The sequence below is a fragment of the Scyliorhinus canicula genome, chromosome 14, assembly GCF_902713615.1.
Source record: "Scyliorhinus canicula chromosome 14, sScyCan1.1, whole genome shotgun sequence".
Taxonomy (NCBI): Eukaryota; Metazoa; Chordata; class Chondrichthyes; order Carcharhiniformes; family Scyliorhinidae; genus Scyliorhinus; species Scyliorhinus canicula.
The window spans coordinates 116,652,348-116,668,987 of NC_052159.1; the positions used below are offsets into that span (position 1 = coordinate 116,652,348).

The 16,640-nt window shown below is 52.6% G+C and overlaps 1 protein-coding gene across 1 annotated transcript in view; it reads left to right on the plus strand.

Moving 5' to 3' along the window:
- Nucleotides 1–16,640, plus strand: part of myo16 (myosin XVI) — a 650,273-nt gene that overhangs the window by 443,183 nt on the left and 190,450 nt on the right. Inside the window, 1 exon segment of the mRNA XM_038818242.1 lies at nt 4,842–5,042. Within this exon segment, the coding sequence (XP_038674170.1) occupies nt 4,842–5,042 (201 nt within the window).

The following is a 16,640-nucleotide window of genomic DNA, read 5'->3' on the forward strand; positions in this document are numbered from 1 at the left end:
TTCTACTTGCTTTTTCCCTGTACTCATAGACCCTTGCCTTCCTCTACTGTTCCACTGCATTACCTGTGGTCAACAGCCCAAACTCCACCTGTAACTTCCGCCGCTCCCTCAGTAGCCCTGCGTCCAGGGCCTCCGAGAATCTCCTGTCCACCTGGAGTATTTCCTCTACTAATCTATCCCTCTCAGCCCGTTTCACCTTTTCTCTGTGGGCCCGTATCGAGATTAATTCCCCTCTGACCATTGCCTTCAAAGCTTCCCAGACCGTCACTGCAGAGACTCCCCCGTATCATTTGTTTCCAGGTAGTTCTGGATGGACTTGTTAACCCGCCCACAGACCGCCTCGTCTGCTAGCAACCCCATATCCAGTCTCCACAGCGGGCGTAGCCCTCTCTCCACACTAACCCGTAGATCCACCAAGTGCGGGGCATGATCCAACACTGCAATTGCCGAATACTCAGTATCCACCACCTTTGGTATTAGTGCCCTGCTCAGAACAAAAAAGTCGATGCGAGAGTACTCACAAGGCTAAATCGCTGGCTTATAAAGCAGACCAAGCAGGCCAGCAGCACGGTTCGATTCCCGTACCAGCCTCCCCGGACAGGCGCCGGAATGTGGCGACTAGGGGCTTTTCACAGTAACTTCATTGAAGCCTACTTGTGACAATAAGCGATTTTCATTTAATTTCATTTCATACCTTGTGGACATGTGAAAAAAAGGCAAACTCGTTCGTTCTTGGCCGTGCAAACCTCCATGGGTCTACTCCCCCATCTGTTCCATAAAACACTTCAATTCCTTTGCCGCATCCGGCCTCCTCCCTGTCCTGGATTTTGTCCAGTCCAATTCCGGATCAATGACTGTGTTGAAGTCTCCTCCCATGATCAGGTTATGTGACTCTAAATCTGGGATCTTATCTAACACCCGCCTCATAAATTCCACGTCGTCCCAATTTGGAGCATATATGTTCACAAGTACGACTCACACCCCTTCCAGCTTCCCACTCACCATTATGTACCTACCCCCCTTGTCTGACACGATTTTCCCAGCCTCGAATGCCACACGTTTGCTGATCAAAATCGCTACCCCCCTGGTCTTTGAGTCCAGTCCTGAGTGGAACACTTGGCTAACCCACCCCTTCCTCAATCTCGTCTGGTCTGTAACCTTTAGGTGTGTCTCTTGTAGCATTGCCACATCTGCCTTCAGTTCCCGCAAATGCGCTAACACGCGAGCCCTCTTGACCGGCCCATTCAGTCCTCTCACATTCCATGTGATCAGCCTGGACGGGGGGTTTCCAACCCCCCCTCCCCCTGCCGACTAGTCATCACCCTTTTTAGGCCAGCCTCGAGCTCGCGCCCTCCGCTTCCTCGAGTACCCACTCGGGCTGTCGCCATTCCTGACCTCCCATTTGTCCCCGAGTAACAGTTCCTCCCCTGTCAGCAAAGCAGCTCCCCCCTCCCTGCCCCCCTAGCAACAACACTAAAAACTCAACCCCCAAGTCAAGCTCCAGCTTAACACCTGTCCCCGTCCCCCCGTCCCCCACTGTGCTTCCGAGAGTCAGCTGACCCATTCTAACTCGATAGCTCCCGTCCCTGGCACCAAGCAGTCTGTCTCCCTATTGTACTCTTCTCTCTCCCCCCCCCCCCCCCCACATGAATAAACATTTTAAAAGCATCACATTCCCCAGTAAACAAACAACAGAAAAAAATCAGTGAAGAAACAATCACTTTAGAAAAAAATAGTCACTCAAAAATCAGAACTAAATTCAAAGCCCATCCCCCCCTCTAATAAGGTCCCTGCAAGACAGACCAACATTTAACCATCCACACAGCCCATTATTTCACATACAGCTACTTATTTTTTCACAATCCAGCATGACAAATCGCTGCACAATACCTCTCCAAGGCTAAGTGTCTTTTAATTCGCCTCCAGCTTCATTTCTTTAATAAAGGTCCATACTTCGTCTGGCGTTTCAAAGTAGAAGTCCTGTTCTTCATGTGTGACCCACAGGCGGGCTGGGTACAGCATCCCGAACTTCGCCCCCTTCTTAAAGAGGGTAGTTTTTGCTCGATTGAACCCAGCTCGCCTCTTGGCCAAATCCACTCCCAGGCCCTGATAAATGCGCAACTCACAGCTCTCCCAGTTGGTGCACCGTTGTTTCTTGGCCCACCGCAAAATGTGTTCCTTGTCCATGAAACTTTGAAAACGTACCACCATGGCCCTCGGCGGTTCGTTCACTCTGTGCTTCCTAGCGACGGCTCTGTGCGCTCTGTCCAATTCCAGGGGCTGAGGGAACTCCCCAGCCCCCATCAACTTCTCCAACATGTCTGTCACACAGGCCCTCGCATCCGATCCATCTCTGCCTTCAGGGAGGCTAACAATTTTGAGATTCTGCCTCCTGGACCTATTCTTCAGGTCCTCCAGCTTCTCCTGCATTCTTTTCTGGCGGTCGTTCATCATCCCCACTTTGCTTTCCAGCACAGTTATATACTCGTGCTCGGACAACTTTTGTTCAACTTCCTCGATCGTTCTTCCGTGGTTCTGAACCACTTCCTGATTCTGAACCACTTGATCAATCGAAGCCTTAATCGGTTCCAGCGTGTCCTTCTTAAGCTTGGTGAAGCAATCCTCGAAAAACTTCATCAGCTGCTCCGTCGACCACTGTGCCCCGCGGCCCTTGCCTCCCTTATAGGACTTTGTCGTCTCACACGGCCACTTCTGGTCCAATTCTCCATACATCGGAGGGCGATTACTCCTTACTGTCTCACTCCTTTATCCCATAAAATCCCCCAAAAAAACGGGGGGAAAAGGTCCAAAAGTCCGTTACAGGCGGGAGCTACCAAATGTGCGACCTACCCCTCCATGGCCGCCACCGGAAGGCCCCGAGTCGCACATTTTCATCACTCTCTCTGTAAATCAATTCCTCCAGATTCTTTATTTGATCCGTTGGTGACTATCTTCCGTATTTCTATTTTGCTGAATATCAATGCTGAAAAATTAATGAATAAACAAGGTCAGAAAGAAGAGGCAGAGGCCTATTCTGCCAGATCTGTGGCCCCTTTTATCTTATTCGACAAATTGATTGACCCAAAGTAATTGTAACTGGACCTGGACAAGCTGGCTGGTCAGTCGCCCAAAGATAAATGATGGCGATATTTCTGGTGACCTACTTTTTCTCCCATGCCATTGGATGCCAATTTTCAGTGATGCCAGGAGAATATTAGGTTTGAGGTTATCACCAGGAACTCAATGGAACAGAGGAGAGGGAAAATATGGAGTCCCTGTGACCACCAGAATAAAGGAAGTTGCTGTAGATGAGTGATTTCTGCCCAAGTGCCAAAATCACAGGTGTAGGCCTCTCAGACCTGCAGCAAAGTTGCTGTATTGTGCCCTGCTAGTTGTCACAAGGCTCAGACAATGGTGTAGGCCTCAGCTGGGAATGCCTCTCGGCTACATTAATTCCCTGGAACACAAAATCCCAGTGTTTCTGGGCCAAGCCAGGTATTGAGCTATTAGGATATACTGGTGTTGCCCAGAACGAAGAATGTAGAGGAAAGAAAAATCATTGCTAGAATGGCCCAATTCAGATCACTTAGGGTTACACTCTGCATTTGTAACAGAAGAGTGAGAACAGGAAAAGGTTCACTGCCTTCCCCACAAACCCTCCACCACCCCCCCCCCCCCCCCCCCCCCCCCAACCATATCCCACCAACACACCACTTACTCCATTTTGAACTGAAAATCGCTTATTGTCACAAGTAGGCTTCAAATTAAGCCTCTAGTCGCCACATTCCGGCGCATGTTCGGGGAGGCTGTTACGGGAATCATATGTATCATAATACCCACGCACATGATTATTCTCTACCTGTTGAAAATTTAAAACATAACACATTTTGAACAATGCACTCTCAACATATGGGCGGCACGATAGCACAGTGGTTAGCACTGTTGCTTCACAGTGCCAGGGACACGGGTTTGATTCCCAGCTTGGGTCACTGCCTGTGTGGAGTCTGCAGATTCTCTCTGTGTCTGCGTGGGTTTCCTCCGGGTGCTCCAGGTTCCTTCCACAAGTCCCGAAAGAGGTGGCATGAGGTGAATTGGACATTCTGAATTCTCCCTCAGTGCCCTAGAACAGGTGCCATAGTGCGGTGACGAGGGGATTATCACAGTAACTTCATTGCAGTGTTAATGTAAGCCTACTTGTGACACTGATTAAGACATTAATTGAATGAAATGATCATGCAACTAATTTGAAATTTGGCTGATTTATGATGCTTGATAGTTTCCTTGTTCAGTGAGAAATTAGGACCTCATGGTCAGAAATAATCCAGCTGTTGGAATTCTTTGTTCCTGCCAGCAGTATACCCTCACCCGCAGGTTTTCTGGCAGCGTGGCATGGCTTCAATGGGAAATCCCATTGACAAGCGGCGAAAGTAGAGAATCCCACTGCCAGTGAGCGGTGCACCGCCTAGTAACAGGTGGCCCGCCTAGTGACAGGTGCCTAGGGAATCGGCAAACCCAGTCCTATATCAGTTAAACTCTACAGCCATGTTTGAAGTCCCTCCACGAAACATTCTTCAGGCACAGTTACCATTACAATTCTAGGTCTGCTTCGTGTTTTTGGATTAAGTTCTGTATAATGTGGTCTGCTTTTAATTATTGAATCTATCTTGGTTTTAATGTAAAGCAAATGATCATTTGCAGGCAAAAGTTTACAGCAGCTTGATAACATGAAGTTTATAATAGGTTTACAATTTAATTCTGCTCAACCCAACCAAATGGTTATCACCCATTTAAGAAGCCAGCTACATTGCTAATTTATCCATTGGATTACTTTACCGTTTCAGGAACCGACCGGCTTATTGTCAATGCTAGATGAAGAAAGCCAGACACTTCGATCAATGGAACAAAACCTCAGAAAACGGCTGCAGTCCCATTTGGAAACAGCTCACACACATACTGTTTACATGTCTACAAAGGATGGAAATGGGAACATTTCATCAAGGGATCAAGGTTCAGTCTTCACTATCATGCATTACGCAGGAAAGGTGAGTTTACAGAAATGAGCGATTAGTCACATATAGTTAATTAAGATTTTAAATTTGAAGAAGTCATTAGTTCTATTAGGGCAGCAGGGTAGCATGGTGGTTAGCATAAATGCTTCACAGCTCCAGGGTCCCAGGTTCGATTCCCGGCTGGGTCACTGTCTGTGCGGAGTCTGCACGTCCTCCCCGTGTGTGCGTGGGTTTCCTCCGGGTGCTCCGGTTTCCTCCCACAGTCCAAAGATGTGCGGGTTAGGTGGATTGGCCATGCTAAATTGCCCGTAGTGTCCTAAAAAAAGTAAGGTTATGGGTATAGGGTGGATACGTGGGTTTGAGTAGGGTGATCATTGCTCGGCACAACATCGAGGGCCGAAGGGCCTGTTCTGTGCTGTACTGTTCTATATCTATATCTATTGATGAAATTCAAGAATGATTACTAGATTTCTTGCTCCACAAAACAGTCTCGGAAATATTTTATGAAACATAAGCTAGTCTGGGTAGGGCAAATAAAACTTTCACTTGTGATAAATAGCATATCATACACCATAAACATGCCACGGATTTGCTTTCTCAATGCAAGCAAAAATTCTGGTGATACTTGAAAAGTGTCTTACCAACATCAGCAGTGAAACATCCTTATTCACTCACTGTTTGGTCGTGTATTTCATAACTGCAGTGTAGGCAAATGCACCTTTGCAGGTCTGGTCATTTGACTAGAAAATTTAAATGCATAAATGACAAGACTCCTAGGTTGATATTTCAATACAGTGCTAAGGATGTACTACACTGATTGAATATGGGCAGCCTGGTTGCTTAACAGCGTCAGGGACCGATTCCCGGCTTGGGTCACTGTCTGTGCGGAGTCTGCACATTCTCCCCGTGTCTGCATGTGTTTCCTCTGGGTTCTCTGGATTCCTCCCACAAATTAAGTGAATTGGACATTCTGAACATTCAGTGTATCCGAACAGGTGCCGGAGTGTGGTAACGAGGGGATTTTCACAGTAACATCATTGCAGTGTTAATGTAAGCCTACTGGTGACACTAATAAAGGTTGTTATTATTATAAGACCTGTTCACTGTGGAAAAGATCCATAGCATTATTTGAAGGAAAACAAAGTTCTCCCAGTGCTCTCGCCACAACATTCTACCCTCAATCAATATTATCAACACAGATTAACTAATTACTCATCTGGAGAATGAGGAAAAGCAAGGATGATAATAGAGGAGGTATAACTTCCAGGCGAGAAGGACACAGGACTGTACCCACTGTACTCTTTATGACTGCAGCAGGTGACACCAGCACATCTCTCAGTTTTCAATTTGCCATGAGGAACAGCCAATCAATAAATGCTGGCCTAGCCAGTAATGCCCACATGAACGAATAACAAAAGGCTGCACTACTTCATAAAGGAGCAGCCCTTATTTTACCTGGGTAGCCAGACAATCATGAGGAGCAGTGTTGCAGAGAGAGGAAGATAAGGAGACGCAGTGACCAAGAGCTCTCAAAGAGAAGGGGTGTGATTTTTCTGGCCTATTAGCCAAGGGTGCAGATTTAGGCCACTAAATCTCCTGAGGGGGCCAAAACGGGATTTGTGCCAGCGATATCTCGGTCTGAAGCCCTTTCCACCGGTGACATAAATTTACATTCATTTAGTTATAATTAAACAGCTTTCACCATATCGTCCGACCCCTTAGAATGCTTCCCCAACCAGGTGGCACGACATCAAACCATGGCGAATCGCTACTGGTTTTCAAAATAAAAACCAGTCGTGACGATCATGCCAATGGTGCGGAGGTGCCTGGAGTCCCCAGAGTTCAGGCCCGAGGCTGAGCACTGCCCCCTGGCACCGGGGAGCAATGTCATAATATCCACTGACTGAGGTGAATGAGAGCTTTGAACGGTACATCGTCTAACAGAGGCTTCAGGGTAAGGATGAACCTTTTCAGTCTTTCTTGACCCATCTCCGCATCCTAGCGCAGTCATGTAATTATGACTCGACGGCTGATTCCATGATCCGGGATCAGATCTTTTTCGGTGTGCAGTCCGACTCCCTGCGGGAGCAGATCCTCAAAATCAAACAGTTGACCCTCTCCGTCGCCATCGAAACATGCGTTGTCCATAAGCATGCCATGAATCGTTACTCCCGCATCAGGGCAGCAGAAAATGCAAAACTAGTCTCCCACGAGGCAGAAAGGGTGCAGGCCATCGCAAAAATGCAAGGCCTGAGCATAGAGGAGAGTGGCCGTTTTGCGCGCTTTTCCCGGGTCCCTACGCATGCGTGCCACGACCGGGTGGACGACGAGGCCGAAGACCCCGATGAGCATGTGCGATCGTCAGCCGACCGCACTGCGCATGCGCGATGGCGCACGGAACGCGCTGACGTCAGCGTCGTGACATGTCCAAATTGTGGCTCCACCCATTTAAAGCGGCAATGTCCAGCCAAAGGACAGCGATGTCTACAGTGTGGAAAGCCTGGGCATTACGCGGCAGGTCCGCTTCACCGACCAACAGCCAGCGATTCCGGCTGCAGTGCAGACGTGTCCGCTGTGTACAACAAGGCATGCAGGATTCGGATCTCGACAGCCCAACGGACCCCGATGCTGACTGCCTCGAGTCTCCATACGGTTGGGCGAGCTGGCATCGACCTTGTCTGCAAACTGCCTTTCAATCCTCACTGTGGATCATGACGACGAGTGGTGTGCTGTCATCACGGTTAACCAGTCTCGCATCCGATTTAAATTGGACACTGGCGCATCTGCAAACCCCATATTTACACCCCTTTAGGGGCAGCAGGGTAGCATGGTGGTTAGCATAAATGCTTCACAGCTCCAGGGTCCCAGGTTCGATTCCCGGCTGGGTCACTGTCTGTGTGGAGTCTGCACGTCCTCCCCCTGTGTGCGTGGGTTTCCTCCGGGTGCTCCGGTTTCCTCCCACAGTCCAAAGATGTGCGGGTTAGGTGGATTGGCCATGCTAAATTGCCCGTAGTGTCCTAATAAAAGTAAAGTTAAGGGGGGGGTTGTTGGGTTACGGGTATAGGGTGGATACGTGGGTTTGAGTAGGGTGATCATGGCTCGGCACAACATTGAGGGCCGAAGGGCCTGTTCTGTGCTGTACTGTTCTATTCTATTCTATTCTATTCTATTCTATATCACAGTCGGACCTCGACAGCATCCGAGACCAACCTAGCATTCTTCCACCAGCCTGCCAGATCCTTGACTACAATGGCAATGCCATAGCTGCCAGTGGATCGTGTCAGCTAGGTGTATCTCACAAGGCAATCAAAGTGAAGTTAAGATTCAAGATCGTCTGGCCTGACAAAACATCCCTGCTCAGTGCTCGCGCATGCAAACTCCTAAATCTGGTCCAGCGCGTCCATGCCATGTCCTCGACACCGGCGACTGCCTCACCCAGTGTAAATCTCCAGGCTGAGATAGACGACATTCTCACGCAATACCACAGTGTGTTTGATGGAATGGGCATGCTCCTATATCGTTACAAGATATTGCTCAAACCGAATGCCATCCCAGTCATCCATGCACCACGCCAGGTGCCGGCTCCTCTCAAGGATCGTCTGAAAACGCAGCTACGAGAGCTCCCAAGACCAGGGTATTATCTCAAAGGTCACAGAAGCAACAGACTGGGTCAGCTCCATGGTCTACGTCAAGAACCCTGGTGAACTCCGCATTTGCATTGATCCCAAAGACCTGAATCGCAACATCATATGCGAGCACTACCCGATCCCAAAGCATGAAGAGTTAACCTGTGAGATGGCTCATGTCAAATTCTTTACCAAGCTGGCCGCCTCCCATGGGTTCTGGCAGATACAGCTGGACGAGTCCAGTTGGAAGCTGTGCACGTTTAACACTCCGTTCGGCAGGTATTGCTACAACCGCATGCCTTTTGGTATCATATCAGCTTCCAAAGTATTTCATCGCGTAATGGAGCAAATGATGGAGGGCATCGAGGGATGGCGAGTCTATGTGGACGACGTGATCATCTGGTCCACGACGCTGAGGATCACATCACTCGCCTCAAACAAGTTTTCCAGAGAATACATGAAAACAGCCTCCAGCTCAACAGGGCCAAATGCTCATTTGGTAGGTCCGCTGTCAAGTTTCTGGGTGACCACATTTCACAGCAGGGTGTGCAACCTGACGCTGACATGGTGCTGGCAATCAATGCCATGAAGACCCCAGAGGACAAAAAGGCGGTCCTCCGTTTCCTTGGGGTGGTGAATTTTCTCGGGAAATTCATTCCCAACATGGCATCCCACACCACAGTCCTCCGGCATCTCATACAAAAGTCGACAGTGTTCCAGTGGCTTCCCGCACATCAAGTGGAGTGGCTTGAGCTGAAGGCGAATCTCACCACAGCCCCAGTACTGGCATTCTTTGACCCAACCAAGGATACCAAGATATCCACAGACGCAAGCTAGGACAGCATTGGGGTGGTGCTCCTCCAGCGAGACGACTCCTCGTCGTGAGCTCCAGTGGCATACGCCTCCAGGGCCATGACTCCGACCGAACAACGGTATTCCCAGATCGAAAAAGAGTGCTTGGGTCTCCTGACAGGAATAGTCAAGTTTCATGACTACGTATACGGCCTGCCAAAGTTCACGGTGGAAACAGACCACAGGCCTTTCGTCCACATAATCCAAAAGGATTTAAATGACATGACACCTCGGCTGCAGCGAATTCTTCTTCGTCTCCGCCGATATGATTTTGAACTCGCCTACACACCAGGTAAGGAGCTGATCGTCGCGGATTCCCTGTCCCGATCTATCACCACGCCGTGTGAACAGGGCGACTTCATTTGCCACATTGAAGTATAGGTGCAGCTGTGTGCCAGCAACCTCCCAGCCACTGATGAATGAGTTATACAAATACGCGAAGAAACTGCCAAAGATCCCCTACTGCAGCGCATGATGAAGCACCTCGCCCATAGCTGGCAAAAGGGGCAGTGCCCCCAGTTCTTCAACGTTAAGGACGAGCTGATGGTTGTTGAGGGGATCCTTCTTAAACTAGATAGAATCGTCATACCCCAAAGCATGCAAAACATGGTGCTCAGACAGATCCATGAGGGTCGCCTGGGGGTCAAGAAATGTCAACGCAGAGCTTGGCAGGCAGTTTACTGGCCTGGCATCAGCCAGGACTTTGCCAACACAGTCCTCAACTGCACAACATGCCAGAAGTTTCAACCAGCTCAACCCAAGGCAACGTTGCAACAGCACGAGATCGTGACCTCTCCATGGTCCAAGGTGGGGATAGACTTCTTTGTGCCAATGTGTGTGATTACGTGCTCCTGGTTGACTATTCTCCAGCTACCCGGAAGTGGTGAAACTGTCAGACCTCACATCTGTGGTAAACCACTGTTACACCTTTATTAGGTGATGTATGGTAGGACCTGTACTACAGGTTCGCCGGTAGTCCCAGCAGGTTCCACACATGGAACCTGGCACCAGCAGGTTCCACACATACACACCCCTCCAGGCCAGCGGCACCCTCCCCTACCCCGGTGCTCCCACCATCAACCCCACCACGACCATCCATCCTTCCCCTGCCCACGCCCGAGGATGAAGAGGATTTTGGCACGCTCCCGGATTCACCGAACATCAGACCAGCATCGCCATCGCCGCCACCACTACGTCACTCCCAGCGGAACATTAAGGCCACGAACCGGTTAAACCTCTAACTGGTCCACTGGACTTCAAAATAATTTTTTTTTGCTCTCAAATATTGTAAATATAAATTCATTGTTGTATATAGTTCTCCACCACCTTCGCCGGACTCAATTTTAACAGGGGGTGAATGTGATAAACCACTGTTACACCTTTATTAGGTGATGTATAGTAGGACCTGTACGAAAGGTTCGCCGGGAGTCCCTGCCTGCTGGCTCGGCCCAGTAGGCGGAGTATAAATATCTGTGTCCTACATAGAGCAGCCATTTCACCAGCTGCTGTGGGAGGCCACACATCTTAGAGCAATAAAGCCTCAGTTGTATCTAACTCTAGTCTTTGTTCAGTTGATCGTGCATCAATGTCCAAGTCTGTCATCAAAGCCTGCAAAGAGACGTTTGCCAGGTGATGTACCATCGATTGCACGCGAGGCGAGTGATTTACCAAAGTCTGGCTTTAATTGACTAGAACACAGCTCTGCGATCGTCTACAGTGGAAAGGGACGATCGTCAGGCGTCTGAGCATTTATACCTCGTTAATAGAGGCGTGGTTAACTCAGCCTCTCGGCCAATCGGTCGAGAGGCACATGACCGACCAGGGCCAATGGTAAGCCGACATTCTGGCCCAATGGCAGACGAGTATGCAGATCATATCACCACATTCACCCCTTACGGAGAAGGAAGGCGGCGGGGGGGGGGGGGGGGGTGAACGAGACCCAGGGTGGGGGGGGGGAGAACTGGTTATATGAGTAGCCGTCGGGAGAATAATTTTCTCTCCGTACCCTTATCGACTTTGGGGGCTTGCCACTGGCCCAGACATAACGATATTTACAAAAAGAAAGTCCATGGGGCTGTAGAACTCTAGAAGGATTCGATCAGTCTTTTGGTGGTCCTTGACGTCCTGGCCGAGCGCCGCAGTGGAGGAGTTGTCGTCGGATCGGCTGATGGTCCTGCTGATGTCGTGGAGTCCGGGAGCGATAGACTTCGAGTAGTCTCCGTCACCTGAGCTGGCTGCGGAGACGCCATGGATGAGGGATGGGGAAGCTGAGTGGGGTACTGGGGTGAAAAAGGGGAGGGGGGGTCTGTGGTGGAGGGGGGCCGCACGCCGGCGGGTGCCAGGTCCCGGAGGGAGACCGTGTCCTGCCGACCGTCGGGGTACTCCACATACGCATACTGCGGGTTAGCGTGGAGTAACTGGACATGCTCCACCAACGGGTTGGACTTGTGCACCCGCACATGCTTCCGGAGCAAGATGGGCCCGGGGGTCACCAGCCACGTCGGGAGAGGAGATCCGGAGGACGACTTCCTGGGGAAAACAAGAAGACGCTCATGAGGTGTCTGATTAGTTGCAGTACAGAGGAGTGAGCGGATAGAGTGCAGTGCATCGGGGATCACCTCTTGCCATCGGGAAATAGGGAGATTTCAAGACCGGAGGTCCAGTAGTATGGTCTTCCAGATGGTACCATTCTCCCGCTCGACCTGTCCGTTACCCCGAGGGTTATAGCTGGTCGTCCTGCTAGAGGCAATGCCCCTGTCGAGCAGGAATTGACGCAGCTCGTCGCTCATAAATGAGGACCCCCGATCGCTGTGTATGTACGCCGGGTAGCCGAACAATGAGAAGATGGAGAGTAGGGCCTTAATGACCGTCGATGTGGTCATGTCGGGACAGGGAATGGCGAAGGGGAAGCGGAAGTGTTCGTCGATAACCGCCAGGAAGTAAATGTTGCAGTTGTTAGAGGGAAGGGGCCCCTTGAAGTCAATGCTAAGACGTTCGAAGGGGCGGGATGCTTTGATCAGGTGTGAGCGCTCGGGGTGGTAGAAGTGCGGTTTGCACTCGGCGCAGATGTGGCAGTCACGAGTTACTGACCTGACTTCCTCGATGGAGTAGGGCAGGTTGCGGGCCTTAATGAAGTGGTGTAGGCGGGTCACCCCTGGATGGCAGAGGTCTGCGTGGAGGGAGCGGAGGCGGTCTATCTGCGCGCTGGCGCAGGTACCGCGGGACAGGGCATCAGGAGGCTCATTGAGCTTCCCAGGACGATACAAGATATCATAGTTGTACGTGGACAACTCGATCCGCCACCGTAAAATCTTGTCATTTTTGATCTTGCCCCTTTGTGCATTATCAAACATGAAGGCTACTGACCGTTGGTCTGTGAGGAGGGTAAACCTCCTGCCGGCCAAATAGTGCCTCCAATGTCGCACGGCTTCGACTATGGCCTGGGCTTCCTTTTCCACAGAGGGGTGGAGGAGTTCGGAAGCCTGGAGATCTGGAGAAGAAGGCCACGGGTCTGCCCGCTTGGTTCAGGGTGGCCGCCAGAGCTACTTCTGATGCGTCGCTCTCGACCTGGAAGGGGAGGGCCTCGTCGATGGCGCGCATCGTGGCCTTTGCGATGTCCACTTTGATGCGGCTAAAGGCCTGGCAGGCCTCCGTCGACGGCGGGAAGGTCGTGGTTTGCATGAGGGGACGGGCCTTGTCCGCGTAGTTGGGAACCCATTGGGCGTAGTATGCGATAAACCCCAGGCAGCGTTTGAGGGATTTGGGGGTATTGGGGAGAGGGAGTTCCATCAGGGGGCGCATGCGTTCGGGGTCGGGGCCTATCACTCCGTTACGCACTATGTAGCCGAGGATGGCTAGGCGGTCGGTGCTAAACACGCATTTATCCTTATTGTACGTGAGGTTAAGGAGTTTTGCGGTTTGGAGGAATTTCTGGAGGTTGGCGTCATGGTCCTGCTGGTCGTGGCCGCAGATGGTGACATTATCAAGATACAGGAAGGTAGCCTGTAATCCGTACTTGTCGACCATTCGGTCCATCTCCCGTTGGAAGACCGAGACCCCATTTGTGACACCAAGCGGAATCCTAAGGAAGTGGTAGAGGCGCCCATCAGCCTCGAACGCGGTGTACAGTCGGTCACTCGTGCGGATGGGGAGCTGGTGGTAAGCGGACTTAAGGTCCACAGTTGAGAAGACCTTGTATGTCGCAATCTCGTTTACCATGGTAGAAATACGGGGAAGAGGATACGCGTCCAGTTGCGTAAACCGATTGATGGTTTGGCTATAATCGATGACCATCCGGTTTTTCTCCCCCGTCCGGACCACCAGCACTTGGGCTCGCCAGGGGCTGTTGCTGGCCTCGATGACCCCTTCCGTCAGCAACCTCTGGACCTCGGACCTGATGAAGGATCGGTCCTGGGCGCTGTACCGTCTGCTCCGTGTGGCGACGGGTTTGCAATCGGGGGTGAGGTTAGCAAACAGGGAGGGAGGGTCCACTTTGAGGGACGCGAGGCTGCAGACAGTGAGGGGGGTATAGGGCCGCCGAATTGAAAGGTCAAGCTCTGCAGGTTGCACTGGAAGTCCAGTCCTAGGAGTGCCGGTGCGCAAAGGTCAGGGAGGACAAGGAATTTATAATTTTTAAAAACCTTCCCTTGGACCGTGAGGTCCGCGATGCAGCACCCGGTGATGTGGACGGAGTGCGAACCTGAGGCTAAACCGATTTTGCGTGTTACGGGATGGACAGGGAGCGCGCAGCGTCTTACCGTGTCAGGGTGAACAAAGCTTTCCGTGCTCCCGGTGTCCAGCAGGCAGTCCGTCTCGTGGCCGTTGAGGTGGATCAGCGTAATCGTTTTGGCGAGCGTGCGTGGATGAGACTGGTCGAGTTGAACGGCCGCGAGCCGTGGAGAAAATCCGTCGTCGCTGTCCGATTCGATGCTGGAGGGACCTTGCGTGGCAGATCTGGAAGTCAGTGGCCAGGATCCACATGTGAGGTCTGTTCCCCAAGATGGCGGCGCCCAGGACCCGCACGTGGGGTCGGCACCCCAAGATGGCGGCGCCCAGGAAGCCCTCGTGGCCGCTGGTGGCGGAGCTAGCGTTGCCGGTGCTGCGAGCTGATGAGGTGAGGCGCGCAGGCCGGCTCCAGGAGGCGAGCCGGGTGCATCAGCTGTGGGGACGCGCAGGCCGGCTCCAGGAGGCAAGCCGGGTGCATCAGCTGTGGGGACGCGCAGGCCGGCTCCAGGACGCCGGTTAGGTGCATCAGTTGTGGGGACGCGCAGGCCGGCTCCAGGAGGTGAGTAACATGCATCAGCTGTGGGGACGCGCAGGCCGGCTCCAGGACGCCGGTTAGGTGCATCACCTGTGGGGACGCGCAGGCCAGCTCCAGGACGCCGGTTAGGTGCATCAGCTGTGGGGATGCGCAGGCTGGCTCCAGGACGCCGGTTAGTTGCATCAGCTGTGGGGACGCTCAGGCCGGCTCCAGGACGCCGGTTAGGTGCAGCAGCTGCGGGAGGAGGTAAGGCACGCAGGCCGGGTGCGGGGGGAGCAGAGTCGCGCTGCGGGCAGGCAGGGACCGGGGGGCCCGGAGAGGCGAGCCGGTCGGGCGCCGGGGTCCGGGGGCGGGGGGAGCAGAGTCGCGCTGCGGGCAGGCAGGGACCGGGAGAGCCCGGAGAGGCGAGCCGGTCGGGCGCCGGGGCCCGGGGGCGGGGGGAGAGAAACCTGCGCGGCGGGCTGGCAGAGGCCTGGAGGGGCCGGGGAGGTGCGCTTGTCGGCTGGCGGGGCGCGAGTCGGGAGCGGCTGGAGGGGCCCTGGGGGAGAGAGGGAGGCACACAGGCCGTTCGCAGAGGCCTGGGGGAGGGGGGGAGAGTGCTGTGCAGCTTCCAGAAGCGCTGCAGCCAGCGTTTTGGCCTGGCAGACCGTGGAGTAGTGGCCCTTCTTCCCGCAGCTCTTACATAGGGCGGAGCGGGCTGGGCAGCGCGAGCGAGGGTGTTTAGCGTACCCGCAAAAGTAGCAGCGGGGCCCCGCGGATTTATCGGGGTGCCCCGAGGCACAAGCCTGAGGGAAGTCGGGAGCGGCAGTTGACAGTTGGGAAGCGTGCCAGGAGGCGGCCTGGCCAGGGTCATAGGTGCGAGCACTTAGATCTGCGACCTCCAGGGAGGCGGAGAGAGTCAGCGTCTCCGTTAAACTGAGTTCGTCTCTTTCCAGCATCCGCTGGCGGATCACGGGAGACAGCATCCCAGCCACGTAAGCGTCTCTGATGAGTAGCTCCATGTGCTCTGTAGCGGACACCGCTACACAGGCGCAACCTCTCCCCAGGGCATAGAGGGCCCGGGCGTATTGGTCTAGAGACTCACCGGGGACCTGCTTTCTGGTGGCCAGCAGATGTCGAGCGAATACCCTGTTGATCGGTTTGATGAATTGTCCTTTTAGCTTTTGTATAGCGTCATCATAATCCGTTTCCTCTTTGATTATTGCGTAAGCGTCAATACCCACGCTGGAGTGGAGGACGTGCAGCTTCTGTGCCCCGGTGGGGGGGGTGGTTGTAGATGCTAGGAACCCTTCGAGGAAAAGTTCTGCAGAGTTCGGAGTTTGCGGGCTGATGCGGAGGCATTCGGGCTTGATGCGGAACTCCATCTTCAAAGTCGTAGTCAATTAAATTGATGTACCATCGATTGCACGCGAGGCGAGTGATTTACCAAAGTCTGGCTTTAATTGACTAGAACACAGCTCTGCGATCGTCTACAGTGGAAAGGGACGATCGTCAGGCGTCAGAGCATTTATACCTCGTTAATAGAGGCGTGGTTAACTCAGCCTCTCGGCCAATCGGTCGAGAGGCACATGACCAACCAGGGCCAATGGTAAGCCGACGTTCTGGCCCAATGGCAGACGAGTATGCAGATCATATCACCACACCAGGCATGGGATACCACTCACGGTAATGAGTGACAACGGTCCATGTTTCTACAGCCAAGAGTGGTCCAACTTTGCACGATCCTACCACTTTCGTCACATCACATCCAGTCCCCATTACCCGCAATCAAACGGGAAGACTGAGAAAGGGGTCCATATTGTCAAGCGGTTGCTGTGCAAGGCTGCAGACTCAGCCTCGGATTTCAACCTGGCGCTATTGGCATACAGGGCAACCCCTCTGTCGACTGGTTTC